The sequence below is a fragment of the Anolis carolinensis genome, chromosome 6 (assembly GCF_035594765.1).
Source record: "Anolis carolinensis isolate JA03-04 chromosome 6, rAnoCar3.1.pri, whole genome shotgun sequence".
NCBI lineage: Eukaryota > Metazoa > Chordata > Lepidosauria > Squamata > Dactyloidae > Anolis > Anolis carolinensis.
This window is the reverse complement of record NC_085846.1, coordinates 115,498,991-115,524,465: the sequence shown is the minus strand read 5'-3', so window position 1 is coordinate 115,524,465 and position 25,475 is coordinate 115,498,991. Positions and strand designations below refer to the sequence as shown.

At 42.9% G+C, this 25,475-nt stretch overlaps 1 protein-coding gene across 1 annotated transcript in view; it reads right to left on the bottom strand.

Moving 5' to 3' along the window:
* Positions 1 to 24,956, bottom strand: part of wnt9a (Wnt family member 9A) — a 51,497-nt gene extending 26,541 nt beyond the window's left edge. Inside the window, exon 1 of the mRNA XM_062984313.1 lies at positions 24,795 to 24,956. Within this exon, the coding sequence (XP_062840383.1) occupies positions 24,795 to 24,889 (95 nt within the window). The 5' untranslated portion in view covers positions 24,890 to 24,956. The remainder of the gene's footprint in view (positions 1 to 24,794) is intronic.
* Positions 24,957 to 25,475: the final 519 nt, after the last annotated feature.

The following is a 25,475-nucleotide window of genomic DNA, read 5'->3' as shown; positions in this document are numbered from 1 at the left end:
ATGGAGTGATACTTTCCAGAACTTTGACCATTTGGTCATCCTTCTTTAGACGCCGGGGACCAATAACTGTGGTCATCTCTAAGATTTCTGTAGTTGCATTTTAGGACTTTCTCCCCTCAAAATTGATCTGAATTTGGAATCTCACAACATCCATCACAGCTCTCTGACCTTCAAGTGGAAAAGATGGGCATCAAAGAATGTGTTGTCACTAGAAATTGTTCAAATCCTCTACCAGAAGTCACCCAGAAAAACCTAGATTCCTAGAAAGACCATATTAATCAAATCTGCAAATGTTTAACCCACAAATGGAAGGCCAACTAGACCTTCTACCCCAATTTAACATGAGAGTCCAGACCATGGTCTGACCAAGCAGTCTGAGTTCCTTCTACCAGCCTCTATCAACCACTACTTCTCATTGAAGTTCCTATCATCTCCTCCAAGACTGAGAGTGTCCTTTCCAAGCAGTTTTGGCCTGAACTTTCCAGCTGGCATAGCAATCGAGGAGAAACCATGGGAAGTGCAGGCCAATAAAATCTGGAGAGGTCATAATTCATCTCCAGTCTGCTCCAACTAGCAACAGTCCTTGGATGTTGATGTTGGTCTAAGGGTCAGCAATACCTCCTACCACAGTTTTCCATGACAGTTCAGACCAACAAGGCATGTTCCTTCACACAATATGACCTCTCCCAACCACTGGTTGGTGTGGAAGCTTCCATTGCCTGCTCCAAAACTGGGATAACAATACCCTTCCAGAAGTTTTTGGCACAGAGTTTCCAACACTTGGTGGGGAGCATTATGTTGGGCAATAAGATGTCCATCATGGATGCATCTATACCAGGCCTGGACAAACTTCATCCCTCCAGGTATTTTGGACTTCAACTCCAACAGTTCCTGAGAGCCAGTTGAAATCCAAAACTCCCAAACCTGGAGGGACAAAGTTTGCCCTGGCCTGGTATACACTGTGAATGTGGTTTGACAGTACTCAAAATGCCTGGGATTTGGAGTCTGGTGAGGCACCATCAGTCTTTAGCAGTGATTGCATTAAACCAGGGGTCCTCAAACTTTTTAAGTGGAGGGCCGGTTCATGGTCCCTCAGGCTGTTGAGGGGCCAAATTATCATTTGAAAAAAAACAAAAACAAACAAATGCCTATGCACATTGCACAAGTCTTATTTGTAGTGCAACTACCCCCCCCCCCAAAAAAAAACAATTATTTATTTATTTACTACATTTATACCCCACCCTCTCTCACCCCGAAGTGGACTCAGAGTGGCTTACAAGTTGTATGTACATATATATTATATTATTGGCTAGCACAATATTAGCATTATGTATTACTACAGTAGAGTCTCACTTATCCAACATAAATGGGCCGGCAGAACGTTGAATAAGCGAATATGTTGGATAACAAGGAGAGATTAAGGAAAAGCCTATTAAACATCAAATTAGGTTATGGTTTTACAAATTAAGCACCAAAACATCATGTTATACAACAAATTTGACAGAAAAAGTAGTTGAATAGGCAGTAATGCTACGTAGTAATTACTGTATTTACGAATTTAGCACCAAAATATCACGATGTATTGAAAACATTGACTACAAAAATGCGTTGGATAATCCAGAACGTTGGATAAGCGAATGTTGGATAAGTGAGACTCTACTGTATATTGTCCTATAACACTACCGTAATATTATTAGTAATATTACATTTAATATATAATGTGTAATTAATATTATTATATTGTATAATTATTAGTATTATATTGTATTACATTATAATATTAGTATCAATATTATATGTATACACAATATATTCAATTATTACCATAGCATAATATTAGTAAATGAAAGAACAATACAATATTTAAAAATAAAAACAATTTTAACCAACATAAACTTATCAGGATTCCAATGGGAAATGTGGGCCTGCTTCTGGCCAATGAGATAGTCAAGTTAAGTAGGATTGTTGGTGTTGTGCCTTCAAGACATTTCAGACTTTGGGCGAGGCAAAGTCTAAAACTGAGGGTGGGGGCCAGGTCAATGATCTTAGAGGGCTGCATCCGGCCCCCGGGCCTTAGTTTGGGGACCTCTGCTTTAAACCATGGAAATCAAAGTACAGTGCCAAGCTGTATCTATTCTATAGTGTAGATCCACCCTAGGATTTAAGCTCTGGTCAACGCCAACCAGGAAAGGTCTTTTGAGGCTCATTCTCCAGGGCATCCAAGATATTTCTGATGGTCCATCTTGGAGACTGAACCTGTGAATGGGACTTTGTTTTGCCTCCCCTTCTTCTGCAGAGAAAGGCACAAAGTGGCCCAATTTGGCCTGGGCTACACCCACGGTTCCAGTTTCAGGCTTTGTGTTCCAAGTCCGGTGGCACAAGTCTTTTTCTTGGCTGACCGGCGGCTCCATTTGCATTGGACCGCGGCCGGGTCTCCCCTTCCCCACCTCCAGCCCAATCCCCACAGAGGCTGTTTTGATTTATCCCTTGCCATGTGCCCATACAATGTTTTTTATCGGAGAGAGATTATACGGGGGAGCGGGGAGCGAGGCTCTCTGTGTGTGTTCTCTCTAGTTAATGTTTCCTGTGTGGTTCAATCTGCTCTGCCTACAGGTATGTTTATTTCACTACTCTAGCAAAACCGGCAGACTTTTTAATGGAACTGTTGATATTTTCTCTGGCTGAACTTCCTGGAGAGGAGAGAGAGAGAGAAGAGGGGGAAAGTCAACGTCTTCTCCCGAGCCGAGAATCGGAGGTTTCCATTGCAATCGGCAGATTCACCCTTCTTTTTACATCAGCAAACAAAAGAGTTGGGGAAAGCTGGTAGGAGCAAAAAGGGGCCCAAATTTACAACATTTTAGCTCCCCAAACGTGGTGTCACTTTTGGACTCCGTCGAACAGTCTCCATGACACACAGCGGCCCAAATGACTTGGTGGAAGGATTCAAATGCCAAGGAAATTTCGGCTCCTGGCATCTCAATTAAGGTCGATAATTCTTCGCTAATTTTCCTCTCAAGGGAAGTAATTTTAGCAAGACTCAAAATCCATACATGGCTGTTAAATAGTTTTTGAAGACTGTTTCAAAGCTCAAGGCTTATTTTGCACGAAATCCGTACATGGAATTTTTCTATAGAAAAACACTTTTCTCAACAGGAAATGCTGTTTTCTTGCACAAAATAACCATGTGTGAATTGTGCACAGATTAAGTCCCAACATCCCAGGTTCAGGATTGATCTTGTCAAGGTGTTTTGACACTCAAAAAAACATGTCTTTTAGCCATTTTTCACCTGAGTCTCTCATCTTTAGACTCAATACATCAACCATCACATGGGTCAACATGGGTTTCTCTCTATCCCCTCTGTCCAATCCAGATCTAGCCAAATATAATGGCTACAAAGAAGCATTAAGCATTTGCTGTGTAACCTTCCAATGCACAATGCTTCTAGGCAGCCATGTGTTATACAGCACTTAAGGGTATCCACCATCCACTAACATACATAAATGTGTTTTTCTATTAGTAATCAATCACTATTATCACAACACAAAATGTGCTTGCTTTCTGCTGCTCCAGAGGATAGGACCTGATTCAATGGATTTACATTACACAAAGTGTGGTGCTAAATCACCATCATTTCCCAGACTTGAGGGCCCATCACTTTGAGCCACTGGAAAGCTCACAATCCTCTCTAAATCATCAGTTAAACCATCAGTCTCTGGTGACTGATCTACCAACAGAAGGGCTCTTACCATTAAGAATTTCTGATTCTCTCTGTGAGAAAACTGGCTCAGAAAGTACAAGGCCTCAAGGGCATTCAGAGGAGTCAGAAGTATTAACAGCAGATAAGGAATCGAGTGAAGAGCTGAGTGATAAAGAGGGTTCCCATGGGAACCCACCTAGCTACGGAGATCAACGAAGGTCTTCATTTACAAATCAGAGCCAAAAATAGATTGGATCATTCAGAGATTTTACTTGGGAAAGCTGTGAAAGAAATTCATGGAAAACGGAATGATTTCATGGGTGTCTATTAAACTACAAGTTGTTTACCTGAAGGTCAGTTCAGGCAACACTGCGCTAGAGTGAGAAGCTAAGCCTGAGTCCTCTTGTTCCTAGTTCAAGTCAAGCTTTGGTTTTGGATTTAATATATCATGGAAGTTTTCTATGTTCCTGTTCATGTACTTCTGCTCAAGTCTTACTAGTTCTATCTTTCTGATTGTGGACTTATGCCACATCTGTGATTCCTGGCTGTTCCTAAACTTTGCCACCTCTGAAGTTTATGAGACATTTGGATAATTGTTTGGTTCTCACCTTTTGCTAAACCATTTTGGATTATATATCTTCCTTTCTTATTCCTGATGTTTATACGCGTTTTATGTGTTTTTACAATACACTGTTCGCTTATATTCCTGGACTCTTGTGTGGTGCGGTGGTCATGGGTGTTTCCAGGCCTGGAATGCAACACCTTCAACTGTGGAACAGACTCCCTTGGGAAGGTGGTGATATAGTTCCAAATATTTTGAAGCTACAACAGAAAGTCTTATTTCTATTCATGATTGCCTTGTCAATGGAAAAATGCAAGACCCAAGCAAAGCAAGGTGTCCGTACACTTTTAAAGTTTCCACCAAGTTCCTTTTAGGCCAGATTTTTTAGTGAGAACAACCAAAAGGGATAACTATACCCGCATAGAAAAACTCCAAGCTATTGAAATAATGGACTTTCTCCAATCTTGCAGACCCTCCAGCATTTTACAGAGGGAAAGACAGAGACATACAGGCAAGCAAAATCCAAGATGAGTCATGACTGCATAAGGCAATATTCAAGGAGCAAACATTATGTAGGAGAGACTACAGCAGTATGCTTTTGCCTGAGCCTACTGGGAAGGGCAAGATGTGTCTCGTCTCTACCCTTTGCTAACTAAGGATATGTTGTGAAACTAGACAATGAAGTAGGCTGATAGAGAGAAAATCAACTCATTGCCAATGTGGTGCTGGAGGAGAGTTCTTTGGAAACACCAATAAATAGAGTCCTAGAGCAAACGAAGTCTGGATTCTCCCAAGAAGCCAAGATGACTAGCAATAATACAATAATTATTGACAAGGTAGGAAGAATAGATGAAGAACCCATTCCAGATGGATAGAGGATATGGAGGAAGTGATGTCCCCAAGTCTGCAAGACTTATGCAGGGCTGTCAAGGATGGGCTGACTTAGAGGTCTTCTATTCATGGGGGTCACCATACATTAAAGTTCATTTGACAGCACTTAAGATGAAGACAATAGGAAAAGAGGAAGACTGCATTCCAGATGGATAGACTGCCTCAAGGAAGTCAGCTGCCCTGAGCCTGCCAGGCCTGAGCAAAGCCGTTGAGGAAGACTTGGAGGCCTCTCATTCATAGGGTTTCCTTAAATCAGCCTTGACTTGATGACAGTCAAGAACTACGATAAAGCAGAAGGTAGGGAAAAGAGGAAGACCACATCCTAGATGGAGGCAGAGTGACTTGGAGACCTCTTATTCATGGGGTTGCCATAAGTTGAAGAACAATAGAGTTGGAAGAGACCACATGAGCCATCTAGTCCAACCCCTTGCCATGCAAGAAAAACTCAAAGTCATATAGAATGGAGTTAAGAACAAGAAGAAGGTAGAAAGCAGTAGAAAGAGGGAGACCTTATTCCAGATGGATTGACTCCATCGGGAAAGCCATGCCTCAATGGCCCCTTCTACACTGACATACAAAATCCAGATTGTCTGCTTTGAACTGGTTTGTATGGCAGTGTGGACTCATAATCCAGTTCAAAGCAGATAATGTGGATCATCTGCTTTGTGTAGAAGAGGCTTAAGTTTGCAAGATCTGGGCAGAATCGTTGAGGATAGAGACTTGGAGGTCTCTCATTCATGGAGGACTCTTCCATACAGCCATGTACCCCAGGATATCAAGGCAGATAATCCACAATATCTGTTTTGAACTGGGTTGCCTGAGAACACATTGCCATATAATCCAGCTCAATGTGGATTTTATACAACTATGTGGAAGGCACCGGAGTCGCTGTAAGTTGACTTGACATTGGTCAAGGACAACACCATTAGAGGAGATGACTCACCAGGGCAGTAATGCTTGGTAGGGCAGATTCCAATGGATAGATCCTATCAAGGAAGCCATGTTTCTTAATCAGTCATGGGTTAACTTCGGCCCTCCAGGTGTTTTGGACTCCAATTCCCACAATTCCTAACAGCCTACCGGCTGTTAGGAATTGTGGGGGTTGAAGTCCAAAACACCTGGAGGGCCCAAGTTTGCCCATGCCTGCCCTAAATCCACAAGACCTGAGCACTATTGTCGAGGACAGGGTGATGCGGAGATCTCTCATTCATGGGGCACCCATCAGTCAAAGTCAACTTCATGGTAGACAGCAACAACTAATGTTCCAGGGTTGTTGCGTCTTTTTCGGGCTGTATGGCCATGTTCTAGAAGTATTCTCTCTTGACGTTTCGCCTACATATATGGGAGGCATCCTCAGAGGTTGTGAGGTTTGTTGGAAAACTATGCAATAGACCTCACAAGCTCTGAGAATGCCTGCCATAGATTTATTTATTTACAGTATTTATATTCCGCCCTTCTCACCCCGAAGGGGACTCAGGGCGGATCACATTATACACACATGGGGTAAACATTCAATGCCCATAAACACATCAAACAGAGACCGACAGACGCAGAGGCAATTTAACCTTCTCCTGAGGGGATGTTCGATTCTGGCCACAGGGGGGAGCAGCTGCTTCATCATCCACTCTGATGGCACTTCCTCATTCCAAGTCGTAAATTAGTTAAACTTGCCTCCCAACTTTTATAAGTGGTACCTTATTTCCTACTTGATAGATGCAACTATCTTTCAGGTTGCTAGGTCAGCAACGAGCAGGGGCTATTTTTTATTTTTAATTGACGGGTGCTCACCCCGCCACGGGCTGGCCTCAAACTCATGACCTCATGGTCAGAGTGATTTATTGCAGCTACTCAACAGCCTGCGCCACAGCCCGGCCCCTAAATGTGGGCGAAACATCATGAGAGAATACTTCTAGAACATGGCCAGACAGCCCGGAAAAGACACAATAACCCTAGAACATTGGTTGTTGTTGAAGGCCATGAAGTTGACTATGATCCCAGCCATGAAAGCCTTAAACATAAACCAATGTTCCCATTTCTGTTCCACACAGAAGGCTATGTTCATCCATTGAGTCCATTGTCTGGGGCAAGTTTTCCAACGTAATCCCTGAATTCTAGAGGTGGGCTCCTCCTCTTTTGTAAGAACGATTCTCATGTTGAGCTCTGCACCCATCTTTGCTCCTTGCTTCTCCAGACCAGGAAATTCCAACCCCGGCTTTATTCTAACGGCAAGTATTCCGATCCGCTTCTCCCTTCGACAGCCGATCTGCTGAAAGTTCATGAACTGCCGCGGTGGAGTGAGTGCCTCTCGCATACTCCGTGTTGCAAGCGGCTGCCAAATCCGAAGCCAGAGGGAGTAACCGGGTTTTAAAAATGCTATTCCCCCCCCCCTCCCCTCCCCACGTTCCATTAAAAAAAAGGCCAAACCATAGAATCACCCCACCCTCAACTTTCGCTGGAAACGAGTGGTTTAATATTGGAAACAGAAGCCGGCAGCCACACGCAACATTCTGGACATGAAGGGTTTCTGGGCTTCTTTTTTTCCTGATCCTCCCAGAACATGAGCAGTAAGCAGATTGAATCTGCTTTTTCCATCTGGAGAGGAAAAAAAGGAACTAGAAACTATAGCATTTCAGTGATTTCTTCCCATTATTTACAGCTTCACTTTGACATTGGAGGGGGGGGGGGACTCAATAAATAGAGAAAATCCAAAATCCAAGACAAATTTATTGCTATTCCATCATTTTTTTAAAATTTACAGATGGTGCAAATATCCTATTATGGATGTAAATGAGTTCTCCCCTCCCAATTACATCGTTCTTTAGTCCCCAAAATACTGGTATAGTTGAATATCCGCTATCCAAATTGCTTGGGAGAAGAAGCAATTTGTATTTTGGAAAACTTGCATATACATAGTGAGGTATCTAGGAGATGTGACCCAGATCTAAATGCAAATTTCAGGAAGAAGGCAGTAGAGCATATCTCAGATGGACAGACCCAGTCAAGAAAAACATTGAGTTTGCAAAACGTGGTAACAGGGGGACTTGGAAGTCTGTTACTCATAAAGTTGCCATAACCAGAACTCAACAAAAGTTAACAAAAACAGGTTGAGCCAAAGTCCACCACTTCTGCCCAAGCTGAATGAACCCTCACGTTATAAAATGCAAGTACTTTGATACCATTGCACATCCTAGAGAACCCTGAGAGTAGTTGTTTGGGAATGCATTAGAACTATCTGGCTGAGAATACTAAGTCCAGGGTTGTTGTATGTTTTTCGGGCTGTATGGCCATGTTCCAGAAGTATTCTCTCCTGACGTTTCACCCACATCTATGGCAGGCATCCTCAGAGGTTGTGAGGTCTGCTGGAAACCTCTGAGGATGCCTGCCATAGATGTGGGCGAAACGTCAGGACAGAATACTTCTGGAACATGGCCATACAGCCCAAACAACATACAACTCTGTGATCCTGGCCATGAAAGCCTTCGACAATACTAAGTCCCTCAATAAACTACAAATCCCAGAGTTGGAAGAAACCTTGTGGGCCATCAAGGCCAACCCCATTCTGCCAAGAAGTAGGAAAATCACATTCAAAGCACCCCTGGCAGATGGCTATCCAGCCTCTGCTTAAAAGCCTCCAAAGAAGGAGCCTCCACCACACTCCGGGGCAGAGAGTTCCACTGCTGAACAGCTTTCACAGTTAGAAAGTTCTCCTTTTCTGAAGTTTAAAACTGTTGTTCCATTGCGTCTTTGTCTCCAGAGCAGCAGAAAACAAGCCTGCTCCCTCCTTCCTATGACTTCCTTCCCCTCACATCTTGATCCATGGCCCTCATAATGTCTCCTCTCTGCCTTCTCTTCTGCAAGCTAAACATGCCCAGCTCTTTAAGCCGCTCCTCATAGGGCTTGTTCTTCAGACCCTTGATCATTTGAGTCACCCTCCTCTAGACACTTTCCAGCTTAGAGTCAACATCTCCCTTCAACTGCAGTGCTCAGAATGGGACACAATGTGATTCCAGGTAAAGTGGTCTGACCAAGGCGGAATTGAAGAGAGAGGAAGCAGGACTTCCCTGGATCTAGGCACTAGATTCCTATGGATGCAGGCCAAACTTCCATTGGCTTTTTTAGCTGCCACATCTCATTGTTCGCTCATGTTCCCTTTCCTCCCCACGAAAACTCCAAGATCTTTTTCAGACGCTCTGCTGTCAAGCCAGGCGTCTCCGATTCTGTTTCTTTGCATTTCATTTTTCTGCCTATGTGAAGTATGTTGCATTTGTCCCTGAGCTCCTAAGGCCAAAACCATGGCAGTTTGGGTGAGATATTCAAAAGGATATTGTTGTCTAGAATAGAAGTGATCTAGTTTGTGCCAACCACATGCCCACCCCCCAAGCTCCAAATTCCAGACCCTCCATCACCTGCCTCCTGGTCCGGCCAATTCAATTACCGGCAGCAAGTGAGGCCTAATAGGAAACCATTGACAGGGAGAGATAGAGCACAAACCTTTTCAATTATTAAACAAAAAAGGCTCCCTGAAAAAGAGGAGGCAGTGGTGTTTTCCCTTTTCCAACTCGCAGCGTCCCTTAAAAGTTAATCATTCACCTTCTTCCATCTCTTTGCATGAGCCGAAGGACTGCTGCCTTCAGTGCAGAGCTAAAGTTCTTCTCGTTCATCCAAAGACCCAAACAACATGACCCAGAATGGACAACCTTTCCTTGGGACCCCTCCCCACTGATGTCACAAAGAGTTACCTATGCCAGCTGGCAGGTAGCATCTGCTCCTTTCAGGGTATTTTATCACACCAAATTCTGGTGACAAGACAACCAGGAAGATTAATTCACCCCCAAGAGTGCTCGGTTCATTCATAAGCAAGAGTGCAAACTCAAATGGGTCAAAATCTCCAAGAAGCTTAGCTCCTATTACACTATGCAACAAAATTCGAAATATTTTCTGTTCCTGGTTTGAAAGTGCTATTTCCTGTTTAATTGTGAATTACTTACTTTGCAAGTCATTGTTCTACTCCAGAAACTGGTTGGTTGAGACTCTATCAGATATTCATTGAAAAGCTAGAGCAAGATGTGCTGCAGGATGTCCTGCCCAAACAAATATTTTGCAGCTTAATAAACTTTTTCCCATGTATTTATGATAGAACCAATTAGGAAATGACATTTATAACCCAGGAACAAAAAACATTATTAGGAAGAGTGATCCTTTAGATGGTGAGGTCAGTAACAGTGGACTCTACTTCCAGCCAATTCCTTCTGAGAAAGATGGGCTACATGTCTGTCCTCACCCCTTGTCCCAGAAATTGATATGAAAACAATTCAGAAATAATTAGTAAGTATATATACTGTACATACTCGAGTATATGCCTAGTTTTTCAGCCCTCTTTTTAAGACTGAAAAAGCCCCCCTCGCCTTATACTCGGGTGAGAGTCCTGGTTGGCTTATATTTGGGTCAGCTTATACTTGAGAATATATGGTACATTTATTATTTTTCTCTATTATTATTGGTATTATTACATTTATTATTTTTCTCTATTACTGTTGCTACTATTACATTTATTTTACTCTATTTTTATTATTATTAATACATTTATTATTTCACTCTGATCTTATTATTTCATTTATTATTTTAGTCTATTTGTTATTACATGTATTATTTTACTCTATTCCTATTAAAAGGATACATAAGCACATTTACATTGAAGAAGATGAAAATAATGATTTGATCAGAGTTGGACAGTCTTATCTTAAATTTGAGCTTTATGTAAATATTCAAAAACATTTAACCTACTGATGCCTCAACTAATGTTATTTTATTCGTATCTATTTTTATTTCTGAAATTTACCACCCTCAGCTTATACTAGAGTCAATATTTTCCCAGGTTTTTTGTGGTAAAATTAGGTGCCTTGGCTTATATTCAGGTCGGCTTATACTCGAGTATATACAGTAAGTTAACCTCAGAAACCATAAGTACCATATATACTCTCATGTATAAGCTGACTTCAGAAACTAGTCATAAGTACTGTATATAACCAAGTATGAGTCAACCTCGTCTAATAGTCTAAGGCAGATTTTCTGGCCAAAATATGGACTTATATGAACTGTGGATAAGTTAAGCCTAGCATTCAAAAAGCCTAGAAGGGGAAGTATGGTGGAAAGAACAAAAAAGTTCAGTGCTTCTTTTAAGTTCTTGCCTTTTGCCAACATCTACTCAGGGATGGTTCTGTTTTTTGTCAGAATTAACATACAATACTTAACTATGACACATTGATAAATTGATGCAATTTGGGGGGTCATTTTTGATTAAAATTTGCAGACTTACACCGAAATGCATGCAATGGCAACCACCACCAAATGAATCAGGAAACAATTCAGAGGTGAAGCTACAAAGACAGAGTTGAATGTTCCTGGGATCATTGCTAAAGAGGTCTACCTTATGGATAAGGGCAGCGTGGGAACTCTTCTTGTAGAATGAGCAAGACACAGACAAATCAGCAATGGGCCATCCTCCTGTCAACAAGACCAATTAACCAACCGCCTTCCAAAACCACCAACATGAGGAGTGGAAGCTCCTGGCCCATAGGCACCATCTACTCATGGTCTTCTGTCAAGACGACTATGTGATCAGGTCGCACTAAGTCAGGAATGATTCAAAAGCACACACCAACCTCATGGGAGAGTGCAGGTCAGCTCCATGAACTCTGCAAGCACAGTGTCCTCACATCAGGCCTGAAGACACTAAAAGCCCAGCGCCAAACCCATGTCCTCCTCCAACCCAAAGAACACCAATTTGGAAGCAGCCTGGAAGAGCCGAGGCCACTCCGCAAACACAAGAGTCCTCATCCCCACAAAAGCCAGGAAGTACCAAAGCAGCCAAGCATAATAATTGTGCAAATTACCATGTCTAACAAGACTGTGGTTCAAAGCACATTGCCAAGGGCTGGCCAGCCATCAGCAGGAATCACTTGCCATAGGAATCCGATCTGCTGGGTTTTGGGTGAAGTAACCCAAGGATGAGATCCTTGCCAGGATAGCCCATGACTTTTCTGAAGAGGCCGTTCTCTGTCTAGCAACAATTACCAAGGACATTTAGTATCATTCCTATGTTCCTAGGTGTTCCATGTACCGATTAATCCTCCGCCATCCTGTTTTTTCAGCTTCTTTTAAAGCGTCCTAACTTTTCTTGCATCGTACTTTCCCTTTCTGTTCTCAGTTCCCTTCCAATTTCTGCAAACTGAGTTCAAAGTGCAAAAGTAGTCTTCACCCAATTAATTCAGTAGGAGAAAAAGAACATAGGGGTAGAATCTTGGCTTTCGCCAAATGCAAACTTCAGCAGTCTCTCCATATTTGTGCATTCTTCCTCCTTAAGAATATTTGCCAAATTGGCAACATACCCACCAACATTTCACAGGTGAACATCAGGACTCATGTGGCCAAGCAACATCAGGATGCAGTCAAGATGGCAAACATTATTGAGGCTAAGGAAGGACTGCAGCAGTTTGCTTTTGCCTGAACTGGCTGGAAAAGCATGATTCTGCTTCTCTTTCCTCTTGCAATGGCAACTCCTTTTGCACTTTGAACTCAGTTTGCAACAAGCTGAGGACAAAGACAAGGTGGGAAGAAATGAAAGAAACTGGGACATTTTAATAGTAACTGAAAAGTTGAGAGGACATAGGATTAGATGGGACCGTCCCTGTCAAATTGGGAAAATTAGAGAGCATGACTCCAGATTTCATCTGTGAAATGGTGGAAAATATTCTCATGCATGTCCCAACTCCAATGCATCTGTTTTAGTTTGTGAGCTGCCTTGTGCCATGCTTTTGGGGGTGGAAATAACACGTTTAGCGCTAATGATGGCTTAGGGCCCTGACCCGGCTTCCTCGGCCACCACGTTCCTCCAGACAACAGTTGCCACCAGGACCAAGGAACCAGACAAGCAGCATAGCTTCCGACTGACACCATCTCATTAACGGACAACCATGAAAGCCTTCCGTCCTCACGCTGCTCCCGGGCCTAGACAGGCCACACATTTGGAAAGGCCAAGAATTCCTCACTTGAAATAAAAGCAAACATTTGGGCTGGGATTGAGGAGGGGGAAAGAGAAAGAGATTAGGCCCAGCTGTCCCCATTCTTTCCACCGGCCAGAGAAGGCTTCGGCGGAGGCTCAAGGAAGACTTCGAACAAGTGACTTCTTCCAAATGCGATGAGGTGCCCATAGCAGGCAGGTTAACAGCCGCCGATCAGAAATCCCATGTATGGAAACTCTATTGAGACGTTCCATTCAATGCCCAGTGAGGCACAAATAGCATTTGGCAAGAAGAATGTTCCACCAACTGAATGGTACCGCCTGGTTTCCATCATTTCCTAAGACTGTAAGTAACAACACTTTGGAAACTGAGCCAGAAATCTTAACACACAAGATATCGGTCTTCCCTTTTCTCACATTCCTTTTGTCATATTTTCCAAAGAGTCATGCCATTTCATGATATGTCCAAAGTACAGTAGCCTCCGTTTGGAGCTCTCACAGTGAGTCAAGCACAAACTCAGCTTTTTAATGCAATCGTAGACAGGGCTTACCTAAAGCAAGGAGCAAAGCTGTTCAGCAATGGAACTCTCTGCCCCGAAGTGTGGTGGAGGCTCCTTCTTTGGAGGCTTTTAAGCAGAGGCTGGATGGCCATCTGTCGGGGGTGCTTTGAATGAGATTTTCCTGCTTCTTAGCGGGGGGTTGGACTGGATGGCCCATGAGGTCTCTTCCAACTCTACGATTCTATGATTCTACTTCAGGCTAGATTAGCTCTTAAACCCATTTATCTCTTTGACCAGCCATGCAATGCTTCTCTATCACAACATTTCAAGTACAGTAGAGTCTCAGTAGAGTCAGCATAAATGGGCCGGCAGAACGTTGGATAAGCGAATCTTGGATAATAAGGAGGGATTAAGGAAAAGCCTATAAAACATCAAATTAAGTTATGATTTTACAAATTAAGCACCAAAACATCATGTTTAACAACAAATTTGACAGAAAAAGTAGTTCAATACGCAGTAATGCTATGTAATAATTACTGTATTTACGAATTTAGCACCAAAATATCACGATGTATTGAAAACATTGACTACAAAAATGCGTTGGATAATCCAGAACATTAGATAAGTGAATGTTGGATAAGTGAGACTCTACTGTATATCATTTTGTTCCTATTGGGATTCTCTGTAAAGATTGGGGCCTTAAATGTAGCATTCCTTAAATCCTTGGACACCTACCACTTGTGGCCTTCACGTCCCATTTCTAAGACTTCATGGTCACAACTTTGAGAAAGCTAAAGCTTCTTCAAGCCCTTGACTATAAATATTTCCCCTTCATGATGATTAGAAGTCCATTTTTAAAATGGCATTTATTAGTGTTGAATAATACCTTGCAAAGTTAATATTCAGTCACTCCAATGCAACACAAGCACAGCTTCACCAATTCCACATGACACTAAACTCTAGCTTAAGATAGACGCAGTATCTACAGCAGATATGGGCAAACTTGGGCTCTCCAGATGTTTTGGACTTCAACTCCCACAATTCCTAACAGCCTACCGGCTGTTAGGAATTGTGGGAGTTGAAGTCCAAAACACCTGGAGGGCCCAAGTTTGCCCAGGCCTGATCAACAGGCAGAAATGAGGCCAGCCTACAAGATGATCTTTCGACTCCAGACTGAGAAGGCATTTTGCATTTTCCCCGGCCCAACTTAAATGGGAACATACAGCCTATGGAAGCCAACAGAAGCTTCACAAACACATGTTGAGACTGCAACAGCTGCGGCTCCTGCAAGTCAAGAGGGAAAGCGTAGCAGGTGGGACTCCAAATCCAGACCTCCAAGCCTATATAGGCAGTATCTGCACTTCGCCTTCACAGCACTTTGGTTCCAGCATAATTGTCAGGACTCCATCCTCTTAAAACCTGGGATTTGTAGGTTGAAGTGGGTGCTGAATTAGCCCCTGAATTGAAGTACAGTAGAGTCTCACTTATCCAAGCTAAACGGGCCGGCAGAAGCTTGGATAAGCGAATATCTTGGATAATAAGGACAAATGAAGCACCAAAACATCATGTTATACAACAAATTTGACAGAAAAAGTAGTTCAATACGCAGTAATGTTATGTTGTAATTACTGTATTTACAAATTTAGCACCAAAATATCACGATATATTGAAAACATTGACTACAAAAATGGCTTGGATAATCCAGAGGCTTGGATAAGTGAGACTCTACTGTATATAAGCTTTCTAGCTGGGAATTCCAAGTACAAACTACAACAAACTACAAATCCCAGGATTCTATATGTTGGAGCCACAACAGTTACACTGGCATCAAACCTGATAGTTCAATGTATACAAACTTTGTCCCACACACAAAGCTATTTTTTAAAAACTGTCTTGTTAAAAAATATTTTGTATATTTCAGGCCATATGTAGAAAGTGCATATGAAACATAAATTCATTTTGTATTTAGAGTTGGGTCCCACACTTATATGCAAATATTCCAACATTGAAGGAAATAAGAAATCCAAGATACTCCAGGTCCCAAGCATTTTGGGTAAGGGATGCACCACTTTTGCTGCCTTTCTCCTGGCTGTTCACAATGAGATTTAAACAAGAATCTTGGTTAAAGAAAAGGACTTTAGACCTATAAAACTACAACTCCCATGATTCCATAGCATTGAGTTATGGCAGTTCACATGGCATCAAACTGCATTCATTCTTCAGTGCAGATAAACCCTTGTTGCCAGATCTGGTGTGAAATGTGCCTTCAACCAAGACTTTGCCCTTCTATCATGACATTACTGGAGCTTGACCAATGATAGGACACAAGACAATGCCCAAGTGGTCTATTGGACCAACACTGGAACTGCTAACCAATGCCAAGATGAAAACATGTCCTATCCTATAGACTAGCAAAGGACACTGAAGTCAACACAAGGCTCAAACTCTTTCTTGGATCCTCTTATGATACGCTCCAAGGCGAGCTTCCAATGCTGTCAGCACCAGAAATACAAGAGTCGGGGATGACCGTTGCTTATGTTTGACTAGATGATCCCTTCACACATGTTGTGGCCACCATGTTTCAAGGGATAACTTCACCATGGACCTTCCACGGAAAAGCGAACAGCTACAGCAAGAATGGAGTGTACCAGAGCAAAAATGCCTTCCAGGAGACATCATTGTTAGTTACTAAAGGCTGAGCAAACTCAGATGCCAACCTTTCCCCCAAGATTTGGGCACATCCCCATCACACAGCAGGCGACCTGCCCCAAACTGGAACTGCAACCAAAGGATGTTCTGCAAGAGAGATTTTATACAGCCCTCGTTTCTCAGAATTGCAGCCCGCTAGCCTCCAAAGGTGCTCTCCCTCGCCAAGGCTCTGACCACTTCCCCTTGATGCTCCTTCGAGCTGGAATCATCTCAGGAGCCCAACCTCAGGTACGTTCTCCCATCTCCATCTCAAACATTAACCCATTCCGCCCATGGAGATCATAACTTGGTATAGGGATGACAACTATGGAGCCATCCAGAAGCAATTCCCAACATCACGGATTACGCTACGCAACAAAAAGATTCTGTTCCTGGCTTGAAAGTATTATTTCCTGTTCAAATGTGTGGTACTTACATTGAAATTAGTTGTTATAGTACAGAAACTTTGTTTTGGTGGCTGCCACAAAGTACGTTGCATTAGTTCAGACTCATTGAAAAACTAGATCAAAATGTACTGAAGGATGTGCCTCCCACAAAAACAAATTTTTGGCAGTTCAATAAATTTTTCCTATGTTTTTATGATAGAACCAATTAGGAAATGGCACTGATAACCCAGGAACAAAAATCACAAAATGTTATGCTGGCGAAGGCTGGTGGGAGTCATAATCCCAGTTTATGGAGCAATAGAAAACAAGTTTGCTCCTCCCTCCATATAATATCCTTTCAAATACCTAAATATCCAACTCCCTATGCTTTTCCTCAGAGAGATGCATAGCTTCCAGGCCTATTTTAGTGACTATTCAGTGGACACTTTCCAAACTTGTCAATATCCTACTGAGTAGTGAATTATGGTGGAGCAATGGATTAAATAAACCCTTGTGTTGACTGAACTGCTGAACTGAAGGTTGGGTTGCTGACCTGAAGGTTGCCAGTTCAAATCCACGGGACACGGTAAGCTCCCATCTGTTAGCTCTAGCTTGCAGAGACATGAGAGAAGCCTCCCATCAGGATGGTAACACATCTGGGCGACCCCTGGGCAATATCTCTTTTTTTTTTCATGTCAGGAGCGACTTAAGAAACTGCAAGTCGCTTCTAGAGTGAGAGAATTGGCCGTCTGCAAGGACGTTGCCATGGAGACGCCCAGATGTTTTGATGTTTTACCATCCTTGTGGGAGGCTTCTCTCATGTCCCTGCATGGAGCTGATAGAGGAAGCTCATCCACACTCTCCCGGGGTTGGATTTGAACCTGGCAGCCTTCAGGTCAGCAACCCAACCTTCAAGTCACGAGGCTTTAACCCACTACACCACTGGGGGCTCCGGCAATGTCTCTGTAGACAGCCAATTCTCTCACACAATAAGGAGTATGTTCTCAAGTCATTTCTGACACAAAAATTATCCTACTTGAATAAGGTAAATGTTTCCCCTTGATATTTAATATAGTATAGTCCAACTCTGGGGGGTAGTGTTCATCTCCATTTCTAAGCCGAAGACCCAGCATTGTCCGTGGACACCTCCAAGGTCATGTGGCCAGCATGACTGAATGGATCGCCATTACATTCCTACCAAAGCAGTACCTATTGATCTACTCACCTTTACATGTTTTCAAACTGCTAGGTTGGCAGAAGCTAGGGCTAACAGCGGGAAGTCACCCCATCCCACAGATTCGAATGACCAACCTTCTGGTCAGTGAATTCTGCGATTTAACCCACTGCACCACCACGGCCCATTACTACTTGAATACTGGTATCCAAAACTAGATACAGGGTTATTATTCCAGGTGAAGTCTGACCAATGTATAATAGAGAAGGACTATTACTTCCCTTGATCTAGACACTAGACTCCTCTTAATGTAGCCTAGAATCACATTGGCTTTTTTCGCTGCTGCATCACACTATTGACTCATGTTCGTCTTCTGGTCTCTCTGCCTCTCCAAGCAAAACATATCCAGCTCTCCAAATTTAGTTCTTCTCTGGGAAAAGGATTGAGCAGATGACTCTTCCAACTCCGTAATTCAATGACATTAAGACTCTCCCAAACTTACATGCAGTCTGTGTTGGGATTTTGCTTTTCAGGTCCCATTTTTTGTGGGAAAAGAGAACCAGAAGTAAGGGAAATTATTATTCCTGTAAAGGTAAATGCTCATCTCAATTTCTAAGCTGAAGAGCCGGCGTTGTCCGTAGACACCTCCAAGGTCATGTGGCCGGCATGACTGTATGGCATGCCGTTATTCCTGTAGATGACCCCAAAAGGCCTAAGAGATAGAATCACAGAGACTCCCAAAGGCTATCCAGACCAACCCCATTCTCCATGCAGGAATACAATAGCCGACGCAGCACCAGCTGATGAGAAAATCAGATTCGGCCTCTTTCCCCCTATTTATTATTATTATTACAGCTTTTCTTCAAAGAAACCCCATCCCGTGATGGTATTTCGGGTGGAGGCTGGCATCTTGCCTCCCATTCCAGAGAATGGATCCTCCCAGAGAGAAACAAAATAAATAGCAATGAACAGAAGAGGGGGGGAGGGGAAGAGAGTGCAAAAAGAAACTTTCCCATGAAAAATATTTTATTTTCTTATAGAACAGGATACACCTGCAAGTCTTAACAACCCAGGGAGGGGCTCTTTTTTCCCATCTTGATTCACAGGTTAATGGATCCCTCTGCTGGCCAGAAGAGGAACTGCACTTGTCCATATCATTCAGGCAGGCATGGGCAAACTTGGGCCCTCCAGGTGTTTTGGACTACAACTCCCACCATTCCTAACAGCCGGTAGGCTGTTAGGAATGGTAGGAGTTGGAGTCCAAAACACCTGGAGGGCCCAAGTTTGCCCATGCCTGGTATAAACCATCATCATCACCATCCCAATCCAAGAATCCCCCAGACTACAACTCCCAGCATCTCCTGGGAGGATTTTGGGACTTGTAGTCCAACAAGAGATATCACACACACACACAAATTGTGGTCACATCTATCCAGGATTTGCCATCAAGAGTGGAGATTCCTCCTGACCCAAGACAGTGGCACACCCAGCTCCTTTTCCAGACAGGAAACAGCAAAAATAAAATACAGAGAAAACCCAAATCAGCCCTATCTGCTCAGAAAATAGAAAAATAAATCCCTAAAAAGAGGCCAGGAAAAGTTTTGCTTTTTCAAGAGACACAGGAAGACAAACAAAGGGAAAGACAGACCAACTTTTTGCTGTTGCCTTTCATTTTGGGAATGTTAATCTATATATATATAAACTAGCTGTGCCCAGCCACGCATTGCTGTGGCTAGGACTTAATTTTTCTTTTCTTTTTGTTGTATGAACGTAGAGGCATGGATGAGAGGTTGTGCTGTCAATTTTCAAGGTTGTGGGGCGTTTAGTTTAGTTGTTTTGTCCAGTGCCGTGATCCCATTAACCTTTTTTATATATAGATATAATATACGTTTATAGGACTGAGTAAACAACAAAACCACTGAACCAAATCACACCAAATTTGGCCACAATACACCAACACATCCAAGGTATGTTCTTCACCCAACCCCCCGCCCAAAAAAAAACAAAAAACACGGATTGGCCTAAGTATAACACAGCCAGGCATTGAAGCTGCAAGGCTATTCGGTGCAATTCAACCAGAGCAACAAAGGATTAACCTTAGTAGAAGGAGACCAAGCTTTGAAGAAGCAATACTACTCTGTACTATTGAAGCTGGCCAACTAAAGAGTCCCCTAGGTAGCAAGCAGCCAGGCTTTGATGCAGCGAGGCTGTTCGTTGCAATTCTAGCAGCCCAAAAAACCATTCCCCTAGAACGCAAGTACCCAGGCTTCCAAGCAGCAAGTCTATTCCATTGCATTCTAACTCACCAAACAAGGATTACCATAAGAAGGAAACGGCAAGACTTTGAGGCCTCAAGGCTATTCACTGCTATTCCACCTGGCCAACAAAGCATTCCCATAAGCCACAGCAATGCGTGGCCGGGCACAGCTAGTATATTAATATATACACAGATAGATATAGACAGGTATAGATCAAATCAGGAATGCCAATATATACTTAATTTTTGACAAATGCCTTCCAAAAGTCCAATAGAAAGAGGGTACCCAATCTAACCAATACTCTTCAACCCAGCTGCCTTGGGATTACAACACCCATCACCCTGGATCACATTACCTGGATCTGGAAAATATCCAGATTGATTATAAATCTCTGTGTTGGGGGAAGATGTCTTCCACCTTGTATTGGGAGAAAGGCAATATCAAAAAATAAAGCTGCATTTCTGTTATCTCATCTGAGTTGAAAGGGACTCCCAATGGACATCTAGACCCACCCAGCACCAAAGCCATGGATGGAGTTTTCCATAATTGCAATGCTAATCAAGCTGGCCAATGGCAACATTCACACTCGCCTCCAACAGACAAGAATTCTTTCTCCCACCCTGGACATTATTCCACAGATATATGAACCCCACTGGCCTAGTTTCCAAGAGACCTCACAACCTCTGAGGATGCCTGCCATAGATGTGGGCAAAACGTCAGGAGAGAATGCTTCTGGAACATGGCCGGAAATCTCACAGCAACCCAGTGATTCTGGACGTGACAGCCTTCCACAACACAATCACAACACTGCTCACCACTCACTTGTGTTTTAGTAAATCTGCTAAACAGGCCACCAAACAGAGTCTAAGGTATTTTTTGACTACAATTCCCAGAATCCCCCCAATAGTTATGATGGAATTGTAGTCTCCCATGCTATGCTAAAAGCTAACATCTCAGGAATAGACAGGCAATTGGCCTGCAAAGTAAATGCTTAAACCTTAGAATTAATGCAACTTGACATCACTTTAACTGCCCTGGATCAGTGCAAAGGAATAGGGAGAGCTGTCATTTTACAAGATCATTACAGTAGACAAAAAGTGATCTTGCCTACTAAATCCCACAATTGCAGAGCCTTGAGCCTTGACAGTTAAAGTGGTGTCAAACTCCATCAATTCCACAATGTAGACACACCCAAAGGCCGGAGAATCCACAGAATGACACTATCGATTTGACCACTGATAGTTTCTTATCAACTCACCACCCCAAATGCACCAATATTGGACTCCAACTCCCAGCATCCCCAGAAGCAAAACCCGTTTTTGCACCAACTTGTCAATCACTTTCTAGACCATTTCCAAAAGCTTAGTTTCCCATCCCAAATATCCCAACAAGAGGCCAAATATATTTCAGCAAATAGGTTTTCTAAGAATGGATGACTTTTCAGAAGAGAGAGAACTGCAGAAATTGGCCACAAGGAAAAGGGAGAGATCCCTGCTATTTTTGGAACTGCAACACCCATAATCCCCAGTCAGGCTAAAAAGTTAATGGGAGTTGTAGTCCAAAAGGATACTCATTCATTTCCCACAGTTTTGTTACCTCTATGCTTCCAGTCACCAATGACCATACTGTCTGGGGATTTGGGGAGTTACAGTCCTAAAGGAGAACTTCCTTTGCTTTACCTTCTTCCTCTCAACACTTATGGCCAGCCTGGATGGGGGATTCTGGGAGTTGTAGTCCAAAAGGACAACTTCCTCCTGGTTTGCCTTCTCCCTGCCTCTCATCCCAAATGACCACATTAACAGGGGATGCTAGGACTTGGAGTCCTAAAGAGCCATTTCCTCCTTGTTCTGCATTATTCCAACTGTCTATCATCTATGGGGGATTGTTGGAATTGTAGTCCTAAGGGAGATTTTCCCTTCACTATCCAAAAGCTTCCCAGTATCTATGGTTAGGGGATGGTGGGCTTTGTAGTCCCATAGGATATCTTCTTACCTGTCTCTGTGCAAATTACTTGAAGTTAAGGCCACCAAAAAGTTACTTTTCTCCAGCTCTGGTTCTCCATTCTACTCCAAGGAGAGATTCTTTGCAAGTGGCCCCATGCTATATGCAATCTTGAGAGTTGTAGTTTCACTGATGGCTTAGCAAACTACAAATCTCAGGAGTCCATTGCAAGTGGTGCTGAACTGCATTTATTGTACAGTGAAGATGCACACATTTCCCCCCTCAAGGAAAAAGGGGTGCAGCATCAGCCAATGCAACCCCACGGCCCTGATCCCAAATAACTGGCATACGGATAGTAAATAAATAAGGATACAGTCGTGGAAGGTTCAAAGGAAAGTTTCTAAGGGAGAAAAAGATTGCAAAGAAGAATCAAGCGCAATGCATCCGTACACCATAGAACTATTGCAATCTGATGCCACTTTGAAACCTCCTGGCTCCTTCCTCATAGGAATCCAGGGATTTGCAGTTTGGGCAGAGACTTCTTGAGCCCTTTTTAAAGGGTGATCCTAGTCACTTCGGGTCTCTCTTCGGAGAGGAAAGTGGAGTATCAATAATAGTGGTATTGATAATAATATAATAATAATGGCAGAGGAAGGAAGTGGAAAGGGTTGTAAGACTTAGGAAAGTGCAATATGGAAAGCTGGAGCTCACCCCGCTCCCCGGATTCAAACCGCCAATCTTTCTGTCAGCAGTCCTGCTGGCACAAGGGTTTAACCCATTGCACCACTGGGGGCTCCATAAATAATAATAATAATAATAATAATAATAATAATAATAATAGTAGGAAGAGAAAGGGCTAAACTTGGGATAATATTATAAATAATATTGGTGATAATATCGTAAATAATATTGGGGATAATATCGTAAATAATATTGTAAATAATAATAATGTAAACATTATAAAAAATAATATTAAATTATTATTTTATTATTATTATAACAGCAAAGTTAGGAGGAGGAAAAGGTTGCTAGAGAAGGAAGGAAGAAGGAAACAGCAAAACTTGGGATATTATTGGGATACTATCAGGCTTTCAGAGAATAGCACAGTGTAATAATAACTTTGGAATATGTGCAATGACTACGGAACGTCCTTAGACTAGGATTTCTGGATGGTGAGATTTTAATATTGAATGTATTGTTTTTTAAAAGTTTAATATGTATTATTTTTAATGTATTTATTTTAAGCTCAATGTTCTGTATGTGTTTAAGGCACTGAATAATTGCCATGTGTGAGACACCTTGCGTCCCCCTTCATGGTAGGGAGATGCGGGGTATAAATAAGGTAAATAAAATAAATATTATAAATAACAATAATAATAATAATGGCAGAGAAAGAACAAAACTTGGGATCATATTATAAATGGTACTATGTATAATAAAATAATAATAATAATGGCAAAGTAAGGAGGGGGAAAGGCTTGTGCAAGAAGGACGGAAATAAGAATAGGCAAAACTTGGGATAAATAAAGATAAAGGTTTCCCTTGACGTTAAGTCCAGTCGTGTCTGACTCTGGGGTTTGGTGCACATCTCCATTTCTACGCCAAAGAGCCAGCATTGTCCATAGACACCTCCAAGGTCATGTGGCCACTGGCATGACTGCATGGAGCACCATTATCTTCAGAGCAGTACCTATTTATCTACCCACATTTGCACGTTCTCAAACTGCTAGGTTGGCAGAAGCTTGGGATACTACTATAAATAACAATTATTATATTTAATAATAATATAATACTATTATAAATAATTTTTTATTTTAATAATAATAATGGGATACTATAATAAATCATAATATTTTAATTAATAATAATTAATAATTTTTTTAAAAAACTCTAAAATCAGGACAGTGAATAAAGAGCAACAACCAGAAAACAGGGGAATTCCAGGCATGACACAATCACAGCCAGCTAACACCTCCCAACAAAGGATTCCCCCAAAAAAGAAAGCAGCCAGGCTTTGAAGGTGCAAGGCTATTCAGTGCTAAAGAAGGTGGCAGCCAGGCTTTGAAGCTGCAAGGCTATTCTGTGCTAAAGAAGGTAGCAGCCAGGCTTTGAAGCTGCAAGGCTATTCAATGCTAAAGAAAGTAGCAGCCAGGCTTTGAAGCTGCAAGCTATTCAGCGCTAAAGAAGGTAGCAGCCAGGCTTTGAAGCTGCAAGCTATTCAGTGCTCAAGAAGGTAGCAGCCAGGCTTTGAAGCTGCAAGACTATTCAGTGCTAAAGAAAGTAGCAGCCAGGCTTTGAAGCTGCAAGACTATTCAGTGCTCAAGAAGGTAGCAGCCAGGCTTTGAAGCTGCAAGACTATTCAATGCTAATCAAGGTGATTATTTGCCACATTGACACTTCCAACAGACAAGAGTTCTTTCTCCCACCCTGACATATAAACCCCTCTTGCCTAGTTTCCAACATTCCTCACAGCCTCTGAGGATGCCTGTCATAGAAGCAGGCGAAACGTCAGGAGAGAATGCTACTCAAACATGGCCAGACAGCCCGGAAAAACTCACAGCAACCCAGCGATTCCGGCCAGGAAAGCCTTCGACAAGACAGTAATAATGGCAAAGGAAGGAGTGGAAAGGGTTGGGAGAGAAGGGACTGCCAAGCCTATCATCCTGCCCGCCTCACCCGAAGTAGGCAGCGGAGGGTCCCGGTCCCCCGCCGGCGACGAAGAAGCAGAGCCAGCGGAGCAGGAGCAGCACCAGGCGGTGTCCATCCAGCATTTTGCTGCCGCGGCGCTCGGGCTGACCATCTCGTTCCTTCCCCCGCGAAGCCCGGTCTGGAGCCCTCGCGACCCAGACTCCGCTTTTATAGCCCAGCTGGGAAGCGGGGGGCGTGGCTTCCGGAGGGGGCGTGGTTTCGGGGGATACAATCCCGTGCTGGGGGCGTGGTTTCGAGGAAAGGAATCCAAGGAGCCTTTAAGGGGCGTGGCTTCGGGAGTGAAGCCAAGGAGAAGGGGCGGGGAATCCCAGCGAGGGGGCGGGGCCGTGCGGAGAGGCCACGCCCCCTTCCGCATCCTTCTCTAACTTTCCTAGCAAAAGACAAGGGGAAATTCCTCCACGTCTCCTGTACGGTATCAATTTAACATTATCTATCTTCTATCTATATATATAAATGAGTGATGGCATCACGGCGACCCACAAAACAACAAAACTATAGGCCCCCCAACCTCGAAATTTGACAACACAACCCATCATCCATGCCTCTAGGTTGATACAACAAAAAGAAAAGAAAAATAAAGTCCTAATTAGAGGGAGAGCAATAATTGTTTTTATCCAATTGCTGCCAGTTTAGAGGGCTAATCTCTGC